This window comes from Typopeltis vanoorti, chromosome 14, assembly GCF_054136105.1.
Source record: "Typopeltis vanoorti isolate ZY-2024b chromosome 14, IOZ_Tvanoo_1.0, whole genome shotgun sequence".
NCBI lineage: Eukaryota > Metazoa > Arthropoda > Arachnida > Uropygi > Thelyphonidae > Typopeltis > Typopeltis vanoorti.
The window spans coordinates 109,805,917-109,823,706 of NC_143562.1; the positions used below are offsets into that span (position 1 = coordinate 109,805,917).

Consider the following 17,790-nt stretch of genomic DNA (forward strand, 5'->3'; position numbering starts at 1 on the left):
GCATATTATGCTTTACAAGAAATTATATTCTTGTTTTAAACCTAAACAACCGCTTGGATAAAGAATTAAAACAATATAATTTCCTCTCAAGTACAATATACTTAGTAATAACTCAGCTGTAAAAACTCTTTACACATGTGTGTGTGTGTATATATATATTCCGATGTAAATTATATATTATATAAGGAAAAAATGATCGTCCATAATATCCCCTCAAATGAGTGGCTTTCAGATTTTAGTAATAATAATTTTGAAATTACGATGATACCATATTTATATTGGCTATATCTGTGTAAATATGGTAATTTTTGGATCAAATGCTATACTAAGCATTTGAATTTTTAAATTATCGATTTTCAAATTTTATATATATATCAACTTTTATCTTGAATATTTATCAGGTTTGGTATTTGTGGATGATCAGTGTAATCTGTAGTCTCATCAAATTTGAACAATTCGAATTAATAAATTTTCCCGCTGAAATGAGTTATTTGACAAGTTACGAAATACTTTCAATATCAACTGCACGAACGGTTCCCTTCGATTACTATTACAAATTTCAAAACAAACAAAAATGCGAGCATTTATTTGAATGGTTCGGCCGCGAACTTTCTGCGCACGCTAATCGTTGGAGGGTTGGACTAAAAAAAGGCGGTAAAAGCATGACAGTTGGCGCAAAAATGTGATAGTTCGCAAAACAAAGTGTAGTGAAAATAAATCCAGCCTATTCCATTTTATAGCATTAGTGTGATCTGAACTCGAAACTTTGCCAACGTTACTACAGTCTTTTTTTTTTAATGATAACCTTCTTGGTATTTATATGAATAGTAACAGATTTGTACATCTTCTCTTCGAAGGCGTGAGATATATTTGGGCAAGTTCATTTCCAAATGGTGTAGGGTCATCTTTTCCAGATGAAGATGATTTTATATTGAGCATTTAAACACCCTTAATCTATTAAATTATTATTTATCATAAAATTTAAATACATTTGAGAAAATAACCTGCCATTAATGGAAATATGTACAGAAAAAATATGACTCGACGAAAGTTATCAAACATACGAGGAACACGGCATATCCTTAGTACTGAGTAATCTCGGCCAATAACTGTCACGAAGTATGTCAATCAAATAACGTCATCCTGTCTGACCCGCCTATGTGTAAAACTACCCAATGACCTATAAGAGATGGTTTCTACGCTGCGCTTGAGGTTCCACCCAAGTCAGTGCACGAGAGAGAAACAGAGAGATAGAGAAAGAGATGGGGGTGACGTCAGGGTTAGTATTGCCCGGGCAGGAAGGTATTTTGGAGCAGTGCGGTTGGTGCTGTGCTGGTTGCGGCACGGCTTGAGTTGTGCGAGTAGCTAGCTTGTCAAATTTTTAAAGTTTATCTTTATTTTTATATTAATTTCTGTCTCTGTGTATTTGTCCCTATTCTCTGTGATGCCTGCTAGTCTTTTCCCTGATATGGATCGTAGCGGTGGTGCTTTAGAAGACCAAAGAGCGCTACAATTAGCTCTTGAACTGTCGATGCTCGGACTGAACAACGAAAACGACAACATTACCAGCACGTTTGAAGGTGAATCCAGGAGCAAAAAGAGTCAAAACACCACAGAATGTGTTCCTGTCCCGAGTTCAGAACACGTGGCAGAAATTGTAGGAAGACAGGGTAAGGATCATGATGAAGTCACCTTATTTTACTTACTGATGTGAAATGACGGGGTCAAAGATATTTCAGTTCTTTGTTTCCCCGGGAACTGGTGAAACGCGTCTGACGCGCCATGCCTCTCTTTGTTTGCGGTGACATCCGGTGCGGTTGCCGGCTAGCGTGACCACAAACTTTCGGGAATGGATAAATATTCACCCGTTATAGCTGTTATTATAATTCTTATATCCTTATTAGGAGTAGTGAGGTGTAAATCGAAGTTTACTGTCTAAGAAATAGTTAACGCGTCCGTGTGTTTTTCTTTTATTATGCACACTCAAATTCATAATGGAGACTATCGTATCAATTGTAATTCTTTATATACCTTTTTATTATATGTTGTATTATATTATATCATTAATGTTTCTTACATATTTCGAATTAATTTATTAATACGTGTGTTCCAACCCAAAATTAGTGCTTGAAACGGTGGTCCCCCGAAGTCATGAAATGGTTTAACATTTCATGTTATACGGAACTTTTATTGATTAAATTTAAAACTTGGAATATCAAAGACCGGTTTAGCAAATCGAGAGAATTCTTTACTGTGTTTTTGTTTAATTTTTAAGCGGTTGCTTGCAGAACGTTATAAAGTACTCCTGAGACGCGTCAATAAACTTGCTTGCTGTGTTATAATTATTAAATCTTAATTGGATCCTACCATGATGCGAAATGTGTATATGATGATATCTGTCTTGATTTTATTTTGTCCCTTTCACAGTTGAGACTCATCGGGATATGTTTGTGTTAGTGATGACTCATTTAATGGTATTTGATACACCTCAGTATCAAATATATACTTTATATATATCAAGTATATATATAATAAATTTATAACTCCCTGATTGATAATCTCCATTACGGATTTAACAGTACAGTGCATCCTTGACAGTGACTGAGTTGATGATTAAAGTTATAAAAGTTAGTGAACTTAAGAACAGCACTTCCATATTTGTCAAAAACAGTGATATTCATTGCCTTCTTCTTGCCAAGTGTATATAGATATATACACTTCCATTTCCAAGTGAAATAAATCACTTGGTCCCAGTTCAACGCGAAATATATATTGAGAAATCATGTAAACCATTGCTAGTCAAAATATATTTTAGTACCGGTTTGAGAGGGTATAGCAAGCATTAACAAACCACTATGCAGAATTCAAAATTTAGTCTCCTACAAGCATTTTCTTTCCCCTCCCCATAAGCAAACATCCATTTACTGGTTCACCTATGTTTTACTGGTAATTCATTTTTCTTCAGTATAATGAAACCGTATTACTAGGTTGTGAAACTTTTCATCCCATAAAAAAATCCATTTTGTTTATTATAAGAACAGCACTTATTCCATTTCATTAATGGAAGGGGGGGATACAAATCTACATACATGACTGTTTTAACCCATCTTCATTGTTCACATATATATGTATACCTCTGAACACTTGGTCCTAAAACTTTTTTTTTATTTACAATGCTTGTAAAATGTTATTAATCAGTTTATCTTTTAAAGAATTACAATACTGTATTACACTATTTTAGGAAATAGTGGTTGTAGGGAGCATAGCACTACTAGTGGATATCATGTTTTCCCACAACATAACACATTGAATCCTTTTTTTCCTCCCTGAACTGAAATAAAAAATTCTCATGTTTAGTAGTCTTGAGAATATTGAGCTTATTTTACCTCTTCAAATACTGAGGCCTTCTTGATTATAAGAAAGCTTATTATTGAATGAATCACAATACTGTGGATTGTGATCTGGGAATATCAGATTCTCTTGATAAGAGCTATATGACAACCAAGAAGCTTCAATAATAACAGGCTTTGGAGAAAGCGTCCAAGTGGAAAAAGGGATTCAGCAGGATTGTATACTGTCACCCTATCTTTTTAATATTTATAGTGAATATATTATGAAAATAGCTAACTTAGACTTATGAAGAATGTAAAAGAAAAGCACAAAACCATACATGGTGGAAGCTCATGGTAGTCAACTTCCTGGAAGGAGATGACATCTGACAAGACAACTTAGACATACAGCTGAATTAAGATTGGTGGCAGAAAAATAAACCATTTAAGACAGATGATACAACCTCCCATAGCAGAAGCAGTTGATTCTATTTGTTAAGAGGGAAAGTAACAAAGCCAAGCTTAAAACATCAGCAATAAACAAGTTATGGCTTCTGGCAATTTAAATGAATTTATAATAGAGAGATAAAATAGAGATCATTGAAAGTTATGATTTACTGGGGTCCAGAATCAGAAATTATGGTAAATGTGAAAATGAGGTTAAAAGAAGGTTAGTCATGGGAAGAAAAAGCTATGTTAAACTTGACAAAAATTATGAAAGACAGGTGTAAGATTGCTTTGACAATGTTATTTTCAGTAGTATATAGATGTGAAAGCTGGATTATTAAGAAGACAGACAGAAAGCAAACTGATTCATTTGAATTATGGGCATGGAGGACGACTATTAAGAATCCCATGGAGTGCAAATAATAAGATGGTTTTAGAGAGTATAAAGATGGAATGCTCCTTGGAGACGATGATCGCTAAACATAAGATGTACTATGGACATATCATGTTAGCACATGAATCATTGGCAAAGGTAGTTATGTTGGAGAAGATTGAGGGAATGAAAAGAGGGGGGAAACTGCAAAAGAGTTGAATGGACAACATAAAAGAACTTAACTACTATCATGAAATGTGGCTGACAAAGTGGATATTAACTACAGTGGTGTAATTATTTAGTTCTAATATTTGTATTTGAAGAATGACTTTTTATATTTATCCCATATACGTAAGTTAGAAAAACCTATAGCACATTTGTACCATATGTGGGGTGCATGTGAGGATTGAGAAAGAATAAATCTGTTGACATTTTTCATGAATAGTAATTGTTGGGAAACACGCTATGAGAAGGCTATTTCATAGGACACAGGTAGATGGAATAAGTTAGAGGAGGAGGAGAATCAGGTTTGACATATGTGCAGTTATACTGAAAAGAGATGTTGGGAAGTTTCTGCTCTTGTAGTAACAGAAAGTGTAGGAATGCGATGGTTGCTGGTTCACTGGAGCAGTAACAATGGAAGTACCTCTAACAGAGATAGAGCTGAAACATTGCATCTGTCAGACAGGTTGAAGTGAGTCTTTGAGGAAGGGATCATCTATTAGCCAAAATAGTTCTCCTTTCAACAGAGAATTTTGAGAACTTTTAGAGAGGCTTTAGTTGCACAACCCAAAACAGGAAAAGAGGACCAAACACAAGAGGAAAAGAATGCCTAGTTTTTAGGTAATCAGGAAGCTACTGATGAGATGTGTTTTTGGCAGGAAAGGCTGGAGTAAATCTCAATCCAGGGAGAGAGAGAGAGATATATCTGATTCTCTCTTGTGATTTGTGTATTACTGAGGAAAGAGAGTAGAGATACTTTTTGCAAAAGGAAAGGCAAACCTGTGTTTTGGTGGCATGGAAAGTAACTGAGTTTTACTTGTCCGATATAACATGACAAGATGAATATCCTACAGTATATTTTTTCATGTTTATTTGGTGAAATCAGCTATTCATATTCAAAATGTTTGAAACATTCTAAACTTGTATTTTAGTCCATAAGCTTATGAAAATCACAGGGACCAAAAACATGGAAAACAAGAAGGTGAATGGAAATGTACACTCGTTCAAATGGAATGAAAAGTAGAAAAACAATGTTATTTAACTTTAGTGAATGTGAGTAATGCTATGAGGGCATGCCATCAATTTTTTTTTATTAATAATAATAATGTTGCACATATAATTCTTACTGCTTGCAAATAGTTTGTCTGATGAAGACTCCTGGGGACAGCTTTTAACTTTGAATGAAAAAGGAATTCACCTCTAAACTAGAGACAGTCATCTAGACCAGCTGCTTGTGTATGGCAAATTTATACTAACCCACAGACTTCTACAACCAAGGACTTTACCTTTAAAACTATATCTTCAAACACTAACTTTTTTAATGCAGATGATACAAATCATGAAAGATTTTTACACTTATAGTATTTTACTAATACCCTTGGTTCACAATAATTCATATAGTTAGATCTGCATTAAAAAAGTTACTTAAGTATCAGGGGTAAAGCCCTTGTCAGTAAGTTTGTGGGCTGGTATAAAAGTTTGGTGTGTATATATACCATGATAAGCTAAGTTAACCATGGAACTTGTTCCTGCAAGAATGACTGGTCTCTGTGGTATAGATTTTGTATATTCCATGTCTCTGTTGAATTTTATATATATAGATTGATAGATAGATATCATGAACTTGACAGCTTGTAAGTGATGCTAAATTGACTTTTATAGAGATTTATGATGTCAAATCTTATTCTGATGTTTTTACATATATAAAATAATATGTCACTAGAAACCTTTTAGTGTGATAACAACAAGCTTTAACCCTCTTCTTTCCCCTTCACCTCTTGCAATAGACCTTTGAGATGTTTGAGGCCTTGGGATCAATTAGGTTAAACTAATAGCATTTGAAGTAATTTTAATCCTTTAAGGAGTTGTTAGTTGAAATCTTCATATTCCTGAAATGGGCGACACCTGATTCTCCTATGTGGGGTGTATTCATATAAAGGCTGACTGAGATTTGTATTGCCAAATATCAAAATTGGGTTTCCCCCCCCTGTACAGTGCTAAATAACATCGTTTTAAAAGATTATTAGTATTATTGACTTCCATGTTTCATCAGCACCATCACAGAAAGCCACACTTGACCAGTAACAAAAATAGTCCTGCCAAAAGTTATGAGACCTATGCGAGTTATATGCAAAAAGCCTTTATTGACAGTAATTAATGTAATGGTTTTCTTTTATTATAACAGCAGCCTTTAATGTACTGTGGAATTTCTTGTAAAAATTGGTAGTATTCTGCCCTACTCTTAAAAGCCACTAATGAGAGCCATGTCCCACTTCATCCTACACATGGCTTATCAACTTCAGCACTCTGGGTTATAGAGTGCTGAATCTGCAGTGTTATTCTCTTCAAACCACATTCATACAATCACTGTTGTAAGCATTGACAACACATTATGTTGAAAAGCAGCTATTATCATAAAACTGGAAGACCTCAGACACTACAGCCATTGGACTGTTGTTCTGCACTCCATTCTGTGTGACTTGGTGTCAATTGATAATCCATGTTCACTGTCATTAACAAAGGCTTCAGCTCTGAAAATTCAGCATGCAGCAGTCTGTCATGGAAACACTATTGGGATTTCTAGTAGTTGCTTTCATCTCCAAATATATTCTCTAGTGTCTGATAGCAAGATGGAGTAACCAGCTTTCAAGGAACGTTGGCTGCTGTCCATATTTTAAGCTACCTACCTGGTCAACCTTGGGAATGTGTGATTGCTGCATAATACATAGACATTTTTCCGAATGTTTCATATCCCATCTGAAACGCATTTAACTTTTTATGTACTCCTTGTTCACTAAGCAAGATTAAAATGACTTCTAAATTATGTCATTTCAATCCAAATAATCAGATATGTACAGTAATTAAGCAATGATCTAATCAAGGTTTTGTACAGTGGTACAAGTGCAAGTGAAAATCACTAGATCTTGAATCTTATCCACCCTAGAGCACATTACTAATAAATACACTCCATTCTTTTGCAGGTATCATTCTAATGAACTAACTTTCATTATTCTTTTACTTTCTTTTAAGCCAGTAAAAGCACAAACAGCTGCTGGTCACCCACTATTCAGTTTATTTTTAAACGAGATGGGCAAACTTCTTGTTATGTTTCATTCTATCTACATGTCCTTCCTTACATGCTACTCAAGACTAAAGCCTCCAGCTGTCTGAAAAACATCAGTAGGGTCCTCCTTAACCATCAACCCTAAACATTGCATCAGTGTGTTATAGCTTTCTTTTTACCCTCTTGCATGGTCAGTATACAAAATCCTTTGCATGCTGATTTTAAATATATTACAATCATAGAAAACTACTTGAGTATTAAATGAAATGGGGAGGGGATTACAGTTATGTTTTAGTTCTGGATATTTGAAAGTCCAATGCAAAGAGATCATTAATTCATTTGCCCAGTGAATCTGATGCAAAATTGCTTATGGCTAATTATAGACAACATTCCACACTATTTTTTTGTATTCATTTATCTTGGGCATAATTGGGATCTCCATCTCTCCAACTTTGTATGATTTATTGAGTTCCATTTCACACAGTGTTCATAGCTGTTTCCATTAATGTAACTCCATAATAGAAATTCAGGGGTGCAGTAGCTATAACCAGTGAAGGATGTCAAATTCTTAACTGGTTCCATGTAGAAAGTTATGATTTAAGAGGTATAACACAGTATGTAATTTCTGTGACTTTTTCTCATTTACATTTTCTTTAATAGTGCACGTCTGCCATTCCATAAAAACAAAAAATTTCATCACGCACACACCTCCGAATGTGACATTGTTGCACATTGGAAACAGTCAAATTTTTTACCTTTTAGTTATAAAGCCATTATAAAATTATTATGCCTGCTCAGAAGTACAAGCAGATACCAAATTTTTACATTAGTTTAGATTATTTTCCATTTTCCAAAATCTTGACACAAACATCAACCCACCAATTGTAGAAACTTTTTTATGACTATACCCATGAAAGGTTGTATACGTGTAGTACATTAGTACTGTGTGAACTAAGGATTTTTTTCCCCCCATTTCATTAATTATGTATATTATTTTTTACATAATTCAGAAATCTTGCTCCAGAGACCAGATATGAAAGTTTAAGCCACTTAAGGTTTCTAATAATTTGGGCAGTGGTCTCACATTGGGCAATGAAATTCATCTCCCACTTAAAGCTAATTAAAAATATCCATGCTGATGGTGGGATTTAAACCAATAGCCTGTTGGTGGGAGACCAGATATTCTAACCACACAGCCAACCAAGGTCAGCCAGTTGTAAGAATTTCATATATTTTGTATTTGGAGTTTATTTTGTACACAACATTTTTTTCCACCTCATTTATAGTATCATTTTTAGCAACATTTTATTGGCTGCAGGTCATCACTTGCTATAACTAATAAAAAATGAAGGCAGATGTGTCAAAGTAAGCAGTGGTTTACAGTGAGAATTGCAATGCCAAATAATCAAATTGACTTTTAAAGAAACCTCAAAGAAAGTTGTGATTTTATCTAAGTTTTTGTAGATGTAGGATATTTTCTGAAACTAGAATATTTCTTAGTTTTTCATCCCATTAAATAAACTAACCTTCATACTATAGAGTTATAATGTGTTAACATCTGTTTGCTCTTCAGATTAATCTCAGTGATGGAGTATGTAATATGATATATTGCTTGGAAAACAAGTTGGGTGGTTAGAATTAATTTAAGAAAACCCAACTTCAATTGGTATTTAATTTATGAACATTAAACCCCACTTGATAAGAATAACACTCACTTACTACTAAATAACACTCATTTTAAGTTTCATCTCCCCCCACACACATACTTCCTTTCCCAGTGATACTGTGGAAGTGATGTGGAACTGCTGCAATTTATGATACAAATTGCAGCAAGTCTACAAAAATATTTGTGCAAAGAAAATGACTGTATTGCTAGAAATGGGTTTTTAAAAGGAGCAAAAGATACATTTGCAACTTAGAACTGACTTTTGCCTATCCAATTTGTTAATTCCTGTGTATGAAAGAATCTTAGTGGTTAAAAAAATTAGCTGGCAACCAACAGTTTCTGAATTCTTGGATGTATAGTTATAATAATTAAATCCTGTACTTAATTATTACATATTAATGCAATAATACTGTAAGCACATTATTATATAATAATAATAAGCTTACATTTGGGACCTTTTGAGAATCACATCCTAATTATCCTTTATGCATAGCCTCAGCCTTATATGCTCAGGTAGAAGGAATTTATGTAGAATTATAAGGCAGGCAGGCAGGCAACTGTCATAGCTTGCAGTAATATAATGAATAAAAGAAATTGAAGGAAGAGAGGTCAGTAGTGCGTGCAGATACGTTGACAATGGTAGGTTATGTACCTGGAAGGGAGAAGATGAAGTGATTTGCAGTCAAATGTATGACTAAAGAAATTAAACAGGAATTGCATGTGAAAAAGAGATTATGGAAAGCATATATAGAGAGAGGTGAAGAACAGTTTCATGAGGACTATAATGCTCAATCTAAGAAGGTGACTAGTATAGGAGAAAAATTAGAATATGACACAAAACTACCACTGCAATCCAAGAATTCCAATGAATTTCTTTATTATGTGGTCGATAAGAGGAAAAATGACTGGGTGGATATAGGACTAGAGCAAATGACATAGTTGAGCTATTTAATGATCACTTTATTAGTGTGTCCCACCTAGGTATATAGCAGGGCCTTTCTTGGAGGAGTAAGGAAGAGGATGAAGCATTAGAAGTGAAGGTATTACTCAGTATGTTTATATATGTCAGTAAAGCAGAGGAACTAGATGAAATTGCACAAGTGTTTTAAGGGAATGACTGTGCCATTAACTTAGCTGTTTAATGAAAGTCTTGCAATGGGACAAGTTCCTGGAGAATATGAGGATAAGATAGTGCCATTGCATAAAGGTTGTGACAGAATGAAGGTATCAAACTACGGCTTGTTTAAACAGTTGGTAAGAAGTCATTCAGATGAAGGCATTATTATTTATGCCAGCTGGCATGGATTTGTTAAGGGGTGCTTGTGTTTTAGTAATCTGGTTACTTTTTTTACAATAGGGTAACAAGAGCATTGGTTGAGAGTAAGGTATACACTGCCATTTTTAGGATTGTGCCAAGGCATTTGACAGGGCACCACCATAAGTTTGTTTTTATGTTGCAACATATGGATTTTGATATCAGGTTAGTGAATTGGATTAGTAATTGGCTGTCTGGTAACAGAGTTGTATATGGGATAACAATGTCAGAGAGAAGGAAGGTTACAGATGAAGTTCCACAAGATTCAGTACTGGGACTGTTACTATTCAGTCTTTATGTCAATGGGACTACAGGGAGGTATTTGTTTGCAGATTATATGAATCTTGGGAGGGTTATTAGTAATACTTTTCAAGAGAATTTGAATAAGACAGACAAATGAATGGGGATGTCCATTTAATACAACTAAATGTAAGGTTTTGGAATGTGGGATCCACTGATGAGATACTTCATACTCACTTGAAGTTATACTGGAGGTAAAGGAAGCAAGGAATCTTGGGGTGATTGTAGATAGAAATTTGAAGTTCCAAGAATATATTGCAAAGGCTGTGAAGACATATCAGAGAATTGCTGCAATATTGAGGAGAACTCCAGAGATAAAAGGGTGGTAGTCCCATTGTATAAAGCTCTGATCAGACCACATCTAGATTGATGTGCTTAGTTCTAATCACTGGGATATGAAGGGGATGAAGTAACCTTGGAGAGTGTACAGAGATAACAAAAATTATATCAAGACTATACAATGTTGATTATGAGGCTAAACTGAGACTGTGCAGGCTGCACAGTTTGGTGGTAGAAGACAAGGGCAGAGATATGCTTCAGACATTTAAGTATTAACTCAAGAAGAGAAATTAGTTGTAATTGACAAACAATATTGTTGAAAGTGAAAGATAGTGAGGCAGGTCTTTCTGTCAATAAGACTGGTTTTAGTGGCATTAAAGTTCACTAGGTTATTCTCCCCAAGAATAGCAAGGAGATCATGTTTAAGGCAGTGATTGAAGATCTTTAAGCATTACAAAGTTCAGAAAATGAGAAAGAGGAGTGGAGAGTACTGTTGTCAACAAAACTATGAATAGCATTGAATGTCAGAGAGATCATTGATGTATAGGAGGAAGAATGTAGGTGAAAACATAAAACCCTGGGGAATATCACCATTGACTGAAAAATCTAAAAAGGAACTATCCACCATGACCCCTAGTGTATGACCAGAGCAGAAGCTGCCAGTCTATTCACAGAGGGAAGGAGGAATATCAAGATGTTAGCTTTATAAGGTCATAAGGCTTTGGAAATATAAAGAGTGACTGCTTGAATTTCTCCATACTTTTCCATGGCTTGTGTCCAAAGGGGAGTGAAGATACCGTCCTCATCCAGAATGCACAGAAATGAAATTCTACTAATAAAAGGCATGAGAATTGAGAAAAAAAATTGTTTATAATTTAGATTTTTAGTGACACAAGATGTGAAAGGTGTATACTTAAAAGGCAAGTGTTATAAACTCAAGCTTATCCAGAGTAGGCTGTTCTGGTGCCCATCTCTTTTCTGGTTTTTTAATTCTTTTTGAAAATTAATTTTTGTCTATCATACTCATAGAAGGTTGTTGACCAATAGTACACTAGTACTATGGGTAGGCTAATAGCTAGATAATCCAGAAATGCTGCTAATGCCCAGGTGTTCATTGTGTAGGGTGGTGGTTAGTTACAGCAAAATATATAGCCTCCTTTAAGTAGTCAATGTTGCATTTCCATGCATACTTGTGGCACTTGATCCTGATCAGATAGGACACTTTCTTTACAAATGCAGTCTTTTAACTGTTTACACACAAAGCATACATTTTTCTCCATTTTGTTTCTTTCTCATGTTTTCTCTGAAATTTATATTCAATACTTATCATAGAATATCATAAAAAAAATACAGTCATCCCTCGACTTACATCCGTGAGCCCATAATGGAATGAACAACATTTTCGACTGTACTTTTTGCTGCTAATGCCCAGGTGTTCATTGTGTAGGGTGGTGGTTAGTTACAGCAAAATATATAGCCTCCTTTAAGTAGTCAATGTTGCATTTCCATGCATACTTGTGGCACTTGATCCTGATCAGATAGGACACTTTCTTTACAAATGCAGTCTTTTAACTGTTTACACACAAAGCATACATTTTTCTCCATTTTGTTTCTTTCTCATGTTTTCTCTGAAATTTATATTCAATACTTATCATAGAATATCATAAAAAAAATACAGTCATCCCTCGACTTACATCCGTGAGCCCATAATGGAATGAACAACATTTTCGACTGTACTTTCGAACAAGACACAAGCAAGCATAAAGTAAAAAGGTTTTTATTTAGCAGCAATGCAATGGCAAAATCCCTTGGCAGTAGGCACTTGGCTTCAACAGTTCCTCTGTTGATTGTGTTTGAAAAATGTTATTTGTGTATTCATCGTTAAATGTTTTGCCCAGTTCAAAAACCAGTGAAGAATCACAGAAAAAGAGGTGGGCAATTGATCTTGAAACGAAGTTGCAGTTCAACTATAGTGACGAAGCAACAACAAGGTCCTATCAGTGATTGGAAAAGCTACTTCCATCATGCATAGGGGACCTAAACGAAAAGCACATACCTCTTAGCACCATGATCATAACTACTAAGACTCTTCAACATGTTCAAGGAGAAAGTAGGACCCGATTACGACTACGAATTCAATGCTTCTTCCGATTAGTTCATGAGATTCAAGCAGCATCTTGCAATGCATAATGTGAAAATATATGGTGAATCTGCAAGTTCCGATGAGAAGGCTGCCAAGGAGTTTGTGGAGAAATTGGATAAAATTATTACAGAGGAAAGTTATTTCCCACAGCAAATATTTAATATGGATGAGACCTTGTTTTTGAAAAAAAAAAAATGTCCGAGCAGACATTCATCCACTAAAAGCTAAAATGTATGCCTGGTTTCAAAGCTCTTAACACTTTCATTGCCAAGCTGAAAATTGGAATTTCGTGTGGTGGCCAACTTTTTTTAAATTTTTTTTATTTAGTTAACGACGTCCACACGATAACGTGTGATCGGCTGTTTGGTGAGAACTCGCATCGCGTGATTGGCAATGAACGTGTTAAAGACCATATTAGGATTCTGTTAGGAGATAATGTGGCTGGATATAAACAAACTATTTGTGATATGGCACAGTGGGAATCCACGAACCTTCAAACACATTAAGAAGCATACTCTTCCAGTTCATTAGCAGAAATAAGAGTTATGGATGCCTTAATCAACTGTTATGTGAGTGAAATGGAAAGAAAATGTAGAATTTAAAATTTTATTAATTCTAGATAATGCTCCAGGTCATCCGTCTTATATCGGTGATCTTCACCAAGTTCAAGGTCATGTTTCTCCCTCCAAACACTACTTCATTGATCCAACTGATGGATTGGGGAGTCTACGGAGAACTTTTTCACTAGCCATTTCTGCTAATGAAGGAAACAACTAGACTCATGCAATTCTGGAAAGCCTTCAATGTTTATCATGCTATTAAAAATATTGCTGTAGTTTGGGATGAAGTGATTTCTCAATGTATGAGTGGCATATGGAAAAAGACATTAAAAAGGTTTGTGCACGATTTTGGAAGGTTTGAAAAAAATTAAGACCTTTGTAAATTGAATGAAGAAATAGTGGGCCTAGCAAACAACCTGAATCTCGAAGTGAATGATGATGACATAGTTCAACTCTTAGGAAGTGCCCCTGAAGAGTTGACCAATGAAGAACTGGAGGAACAATGTATTGCAGAAGAGGAAGAACGAGAAAAGGAAGATGAAAAAGAGAAACAAGGAGTGGTAGTTAAACAATTCACAGTGAAGGGTCTTACAGAAATGTTCTCAAAATGGTTGAAGACATGGACCCCAATGTTGAACACTACTTATTAGTAGAAAGGAAAGTACATGATGCATTTGCTTGCTTTAGACAAATTTATGATGAAAAGAAGGAGAGGAATAAGCAAAGCACATCGGACAAAAAAGAAAGGTTACACCCAGAAGAGCCGCAGCCTGGTCCTTCACATAGGGAAGGTAATGAAGATGTGATTGTGGAGGAATATTTGGGTGATTATTCTCCCATTTTATAGTGCAGTAACACACAGTACAGTTTTATTTATTTTTAAACATGATAGCAGCAGTACTCTGTGATTATCAGCATGGGGGTTTAGTAAAGGGAGGTGCATATACTGTAGTATACTTATACATAGATTTTGTAGAAGCTTTTGATAGACTACCATATGACGAGCTGTTAAATAATTGAAACAAATGGGATTGGATAACAGACGGGCAAGTTCAGTTGGTGATTAGCTGTCAGACAGGTATCAGAAGGAAGAGAGTATCATGAAAGAGAAATGTCACTATTGGTGTGCCACAGGAGTCCATATTGGAGCTATTGTTGTTCAGCTTGTATATTCATAATATTGGGACAGGTTTAACTGATGAGCAGATGTAAAATTTGGGAGAACAATGTTGCAGAGTGTAGGGAAGGGAATGGGTGTCAAACTCGTGGCCTGAGACGAATTTTTTGCGGCCCAGCCAAATGTTTGCCAATGAGAGTGATTACTACATATAGCCATGTTGCATGCATTTCCCCCACTATTTCTACCAGCCGATTATATACCTACTATCATGTGCCAATGCTACGTCTAGTCATCAGTCTTGTTTGGTGTGCGTAACAGGAAATATTTCGCTTTCGGTGAACAAGAAAAATAAGTTTATTTATGTTATGCTTATTAATTTGTGCAGTTATTTAGTGTCTGGTAAGTTGACGTTCAAGAAAAAAAATCAGTTTTTATTAAAATATTCAGCATGTCTCTATCGAAACTAAGTGATAGCAATAAACAAAAAATTGCCAAGAAAAGTGGGAATTGGAGTATTTTTGCTGTGAAGTAAAAAATAAAATAATCTGCAAAATATGTTATCAGTGTAACAAAGTTATGCAACATAAATCAAAATATGATAATATCTTGTCGGAGTTGATAGCTAAACACTCGAAACCTTTTACTGAAGGTGATTTCATTAAGGAATGTCTAATTAAAGCTGCAGAAATTATTTGTCCTGAAAATATGAAGGCTTTTCAAACAATCTCTTTGTCTTGAAATACAGTTGCGGAAATAATTATTGATTTGGCTGACAAAAGTGTTCAGATCAAAGCAAAATCATCTAGTTTCGAAGCTTTTTCCATTGCCTGTGACGAGAGTATGAACATTGGGGCGTAGCTCAATTAGCTGTATTTCTTCATTCTTGCGACACAGATTTCGACATTTTTGAGGAATTATTGGAACTAGTACCAATGCATAACACTAGTACAGGACAAGATATATTTAATTGTGTTTTTGAACTTCTGCAAAAATACAATCTACCTCCGTCAAAATTAACTTCTGTAGCTACAGATGGAGCTCCTTCTATGACCGGAAAAAAATGGTTTCGTGGCATTACTGAAAAAAAAAAAAAAAAAAAAAAAAGTGAAATTTATGATGGATCCAAGATTCATCATACGCATTGCATTATACATCAAGAAGTATTATGCGCGAAAGTAATAAACATGGAAAATGTGTTGACATCTATCAAAAAATCATTAATTTCATAAAATCTTGAGGCTTAAATCAGTGACAGTTCTCTGCTTTCTTAAGTGAATTAGTCAGTATATTCTGGTTTGTCCTACTATACTGAGGTACGTTGGCTATCCTGCTCCAAGATTCTTAAACAATTCTGGGACTTGAAAGAAGAAATATATCAGTTCTTAATAACTAAAAATCAAGACACAAGTCTGTTATTTGACACAGTGTGGTAGCAAGATTTATCCTTCATGGTTGATATAACAAAACACTTATATGATTTAAATTTAAAATTGCAAGGAAAAGATCAGATCATTATGAACCTGTGTGACCAAGTTAAGGCATTCAAATGTAAACTAGTTCTTTGGGAAAAGCAGTTGAAAAATGAAGATTTAACGCACTTTCAGACATGCAACATGAACAAATCAAGTTTAAGTGAAACTGCATCGTATCAAAAATACGCAGAAAAAATTGTAAGCCTTAGAACTGAATTTGAAACAAGGTTTGCAGATTTAAAAATTTTGGAAGACAAGTTTTCTTTGATTTTTTTCAATAAATATTGAATCAGTACCTAATCAAATGCAAATGGAGGTAATTGAGATCCAGTGCGATTCAGATTTGAAGGCAAAATTCAGTGAAGTTGGCATGCCTGGATTTTACAAATATTTACCTGCCAGGTTTAAAAATACTCAAATTCGCATATGAAATTATATCCATGTTTGGAAGTACTTATCGGTGTGTGAGCAGTTATTTGCAATTATGAAGGGAAATAAGTCTCCTGTCAGATCCAGAATTACTGACATTCACCTTGGATCAGTTTTGAAAGTAATCACTGTGAACAAGATTTCCCCCGAAGTAGGAAAGATAATAGCAGAGAAGAGATGCCAAGTGTCAGAGAGAAAACATTTATTTGGCCCGTGTTAGCCTTTGAGTTTGACATGCTTGGTGTAGAGTTTGAAATTTGGTAAGCAGTGATAGAATGTAGACATATACACTTGGTAGGGAAACTTTGAAGGAGGTTAGAAACCTGGAAGTGGTGGTGGACAAGGGCCTGAATTTCAGGGGCCACATTGTACAAGTTGTGAAGTTGTTACATTGGATAATGACAATTGTGTGGAAGACCTTAGCATGCAGAAATAGGGGTTATGATTTCATTGTATAAGGCCTTGACTAGGTCTCACATGGATTATTGTGCACGTATTTGATCACTTAGTTTTCATGGTGATGAGGATGGATTAGAAAGGATCCTGAGAAGGTTTACATGGAATGTGGAGTAAGAAGACAGATTGAGGGAATGCAATTTGCAATGTCTCATAAATAGGAGGATATGGGATATATGATTGAGACATATAATGGTCAAGGGTTGTTTCCAGATTAACATGAAAGAAATTTTTCATAGAATGGGAGAGGGATAGAACAAGAGGCCATCCCTGGAAACTATAAGGAGAGTGTGAATGAAGGAGTGAGGAGCAGGTTCCCTGCATGGGAATGAAACTGACTCCATGGAAGTCTGATATTACTATCTTTATGACTATGCTTCTTATATCAAGTTGCTCTTTTTTTATCCCATAATGCAAAATAATTCCTTTCTTGGACATGTATAAATTCCATACATTATGGTGGGGTAAAAGTCCAAACTATCCAGATCAGTTTGGACTTTTACTATGGTCTCATTAGTTGAAGTTAGACCTGTTGATCTACACTCTTTTGATGGAAGAAATCATATTTCCTTCATAAAAATAAAATGTTGCATCTCCATATTATTACATGACTAT

General features: G+C 35.0%; 1 protein-coding gene across 1 annotated transcript in view; it reads left to right on the forward strand.

Moving 5' to 3' along the window:
• Positions 1-1,310: 1,310 nt before the first annotated feature.
• Positions 1,311-17,790, forward strand: part of LOC150099830 (RNA-binding protein MEX3B-like) — a 50,693-nt gene continuing 34,213 nt past the window's right edge. The window contains exon 1 of the mRNA XM_090403599.1: positions 1,311-1,670. Within this exon, the coding sequence (XP_090259725.1) occupies positions 1,445-1,670 (226 nt within the window). The 5' untranslated portion in view covers positions 1,311-1,444. The remainder of the gene's footprint in view (positions 1,671-17,790) is intronic.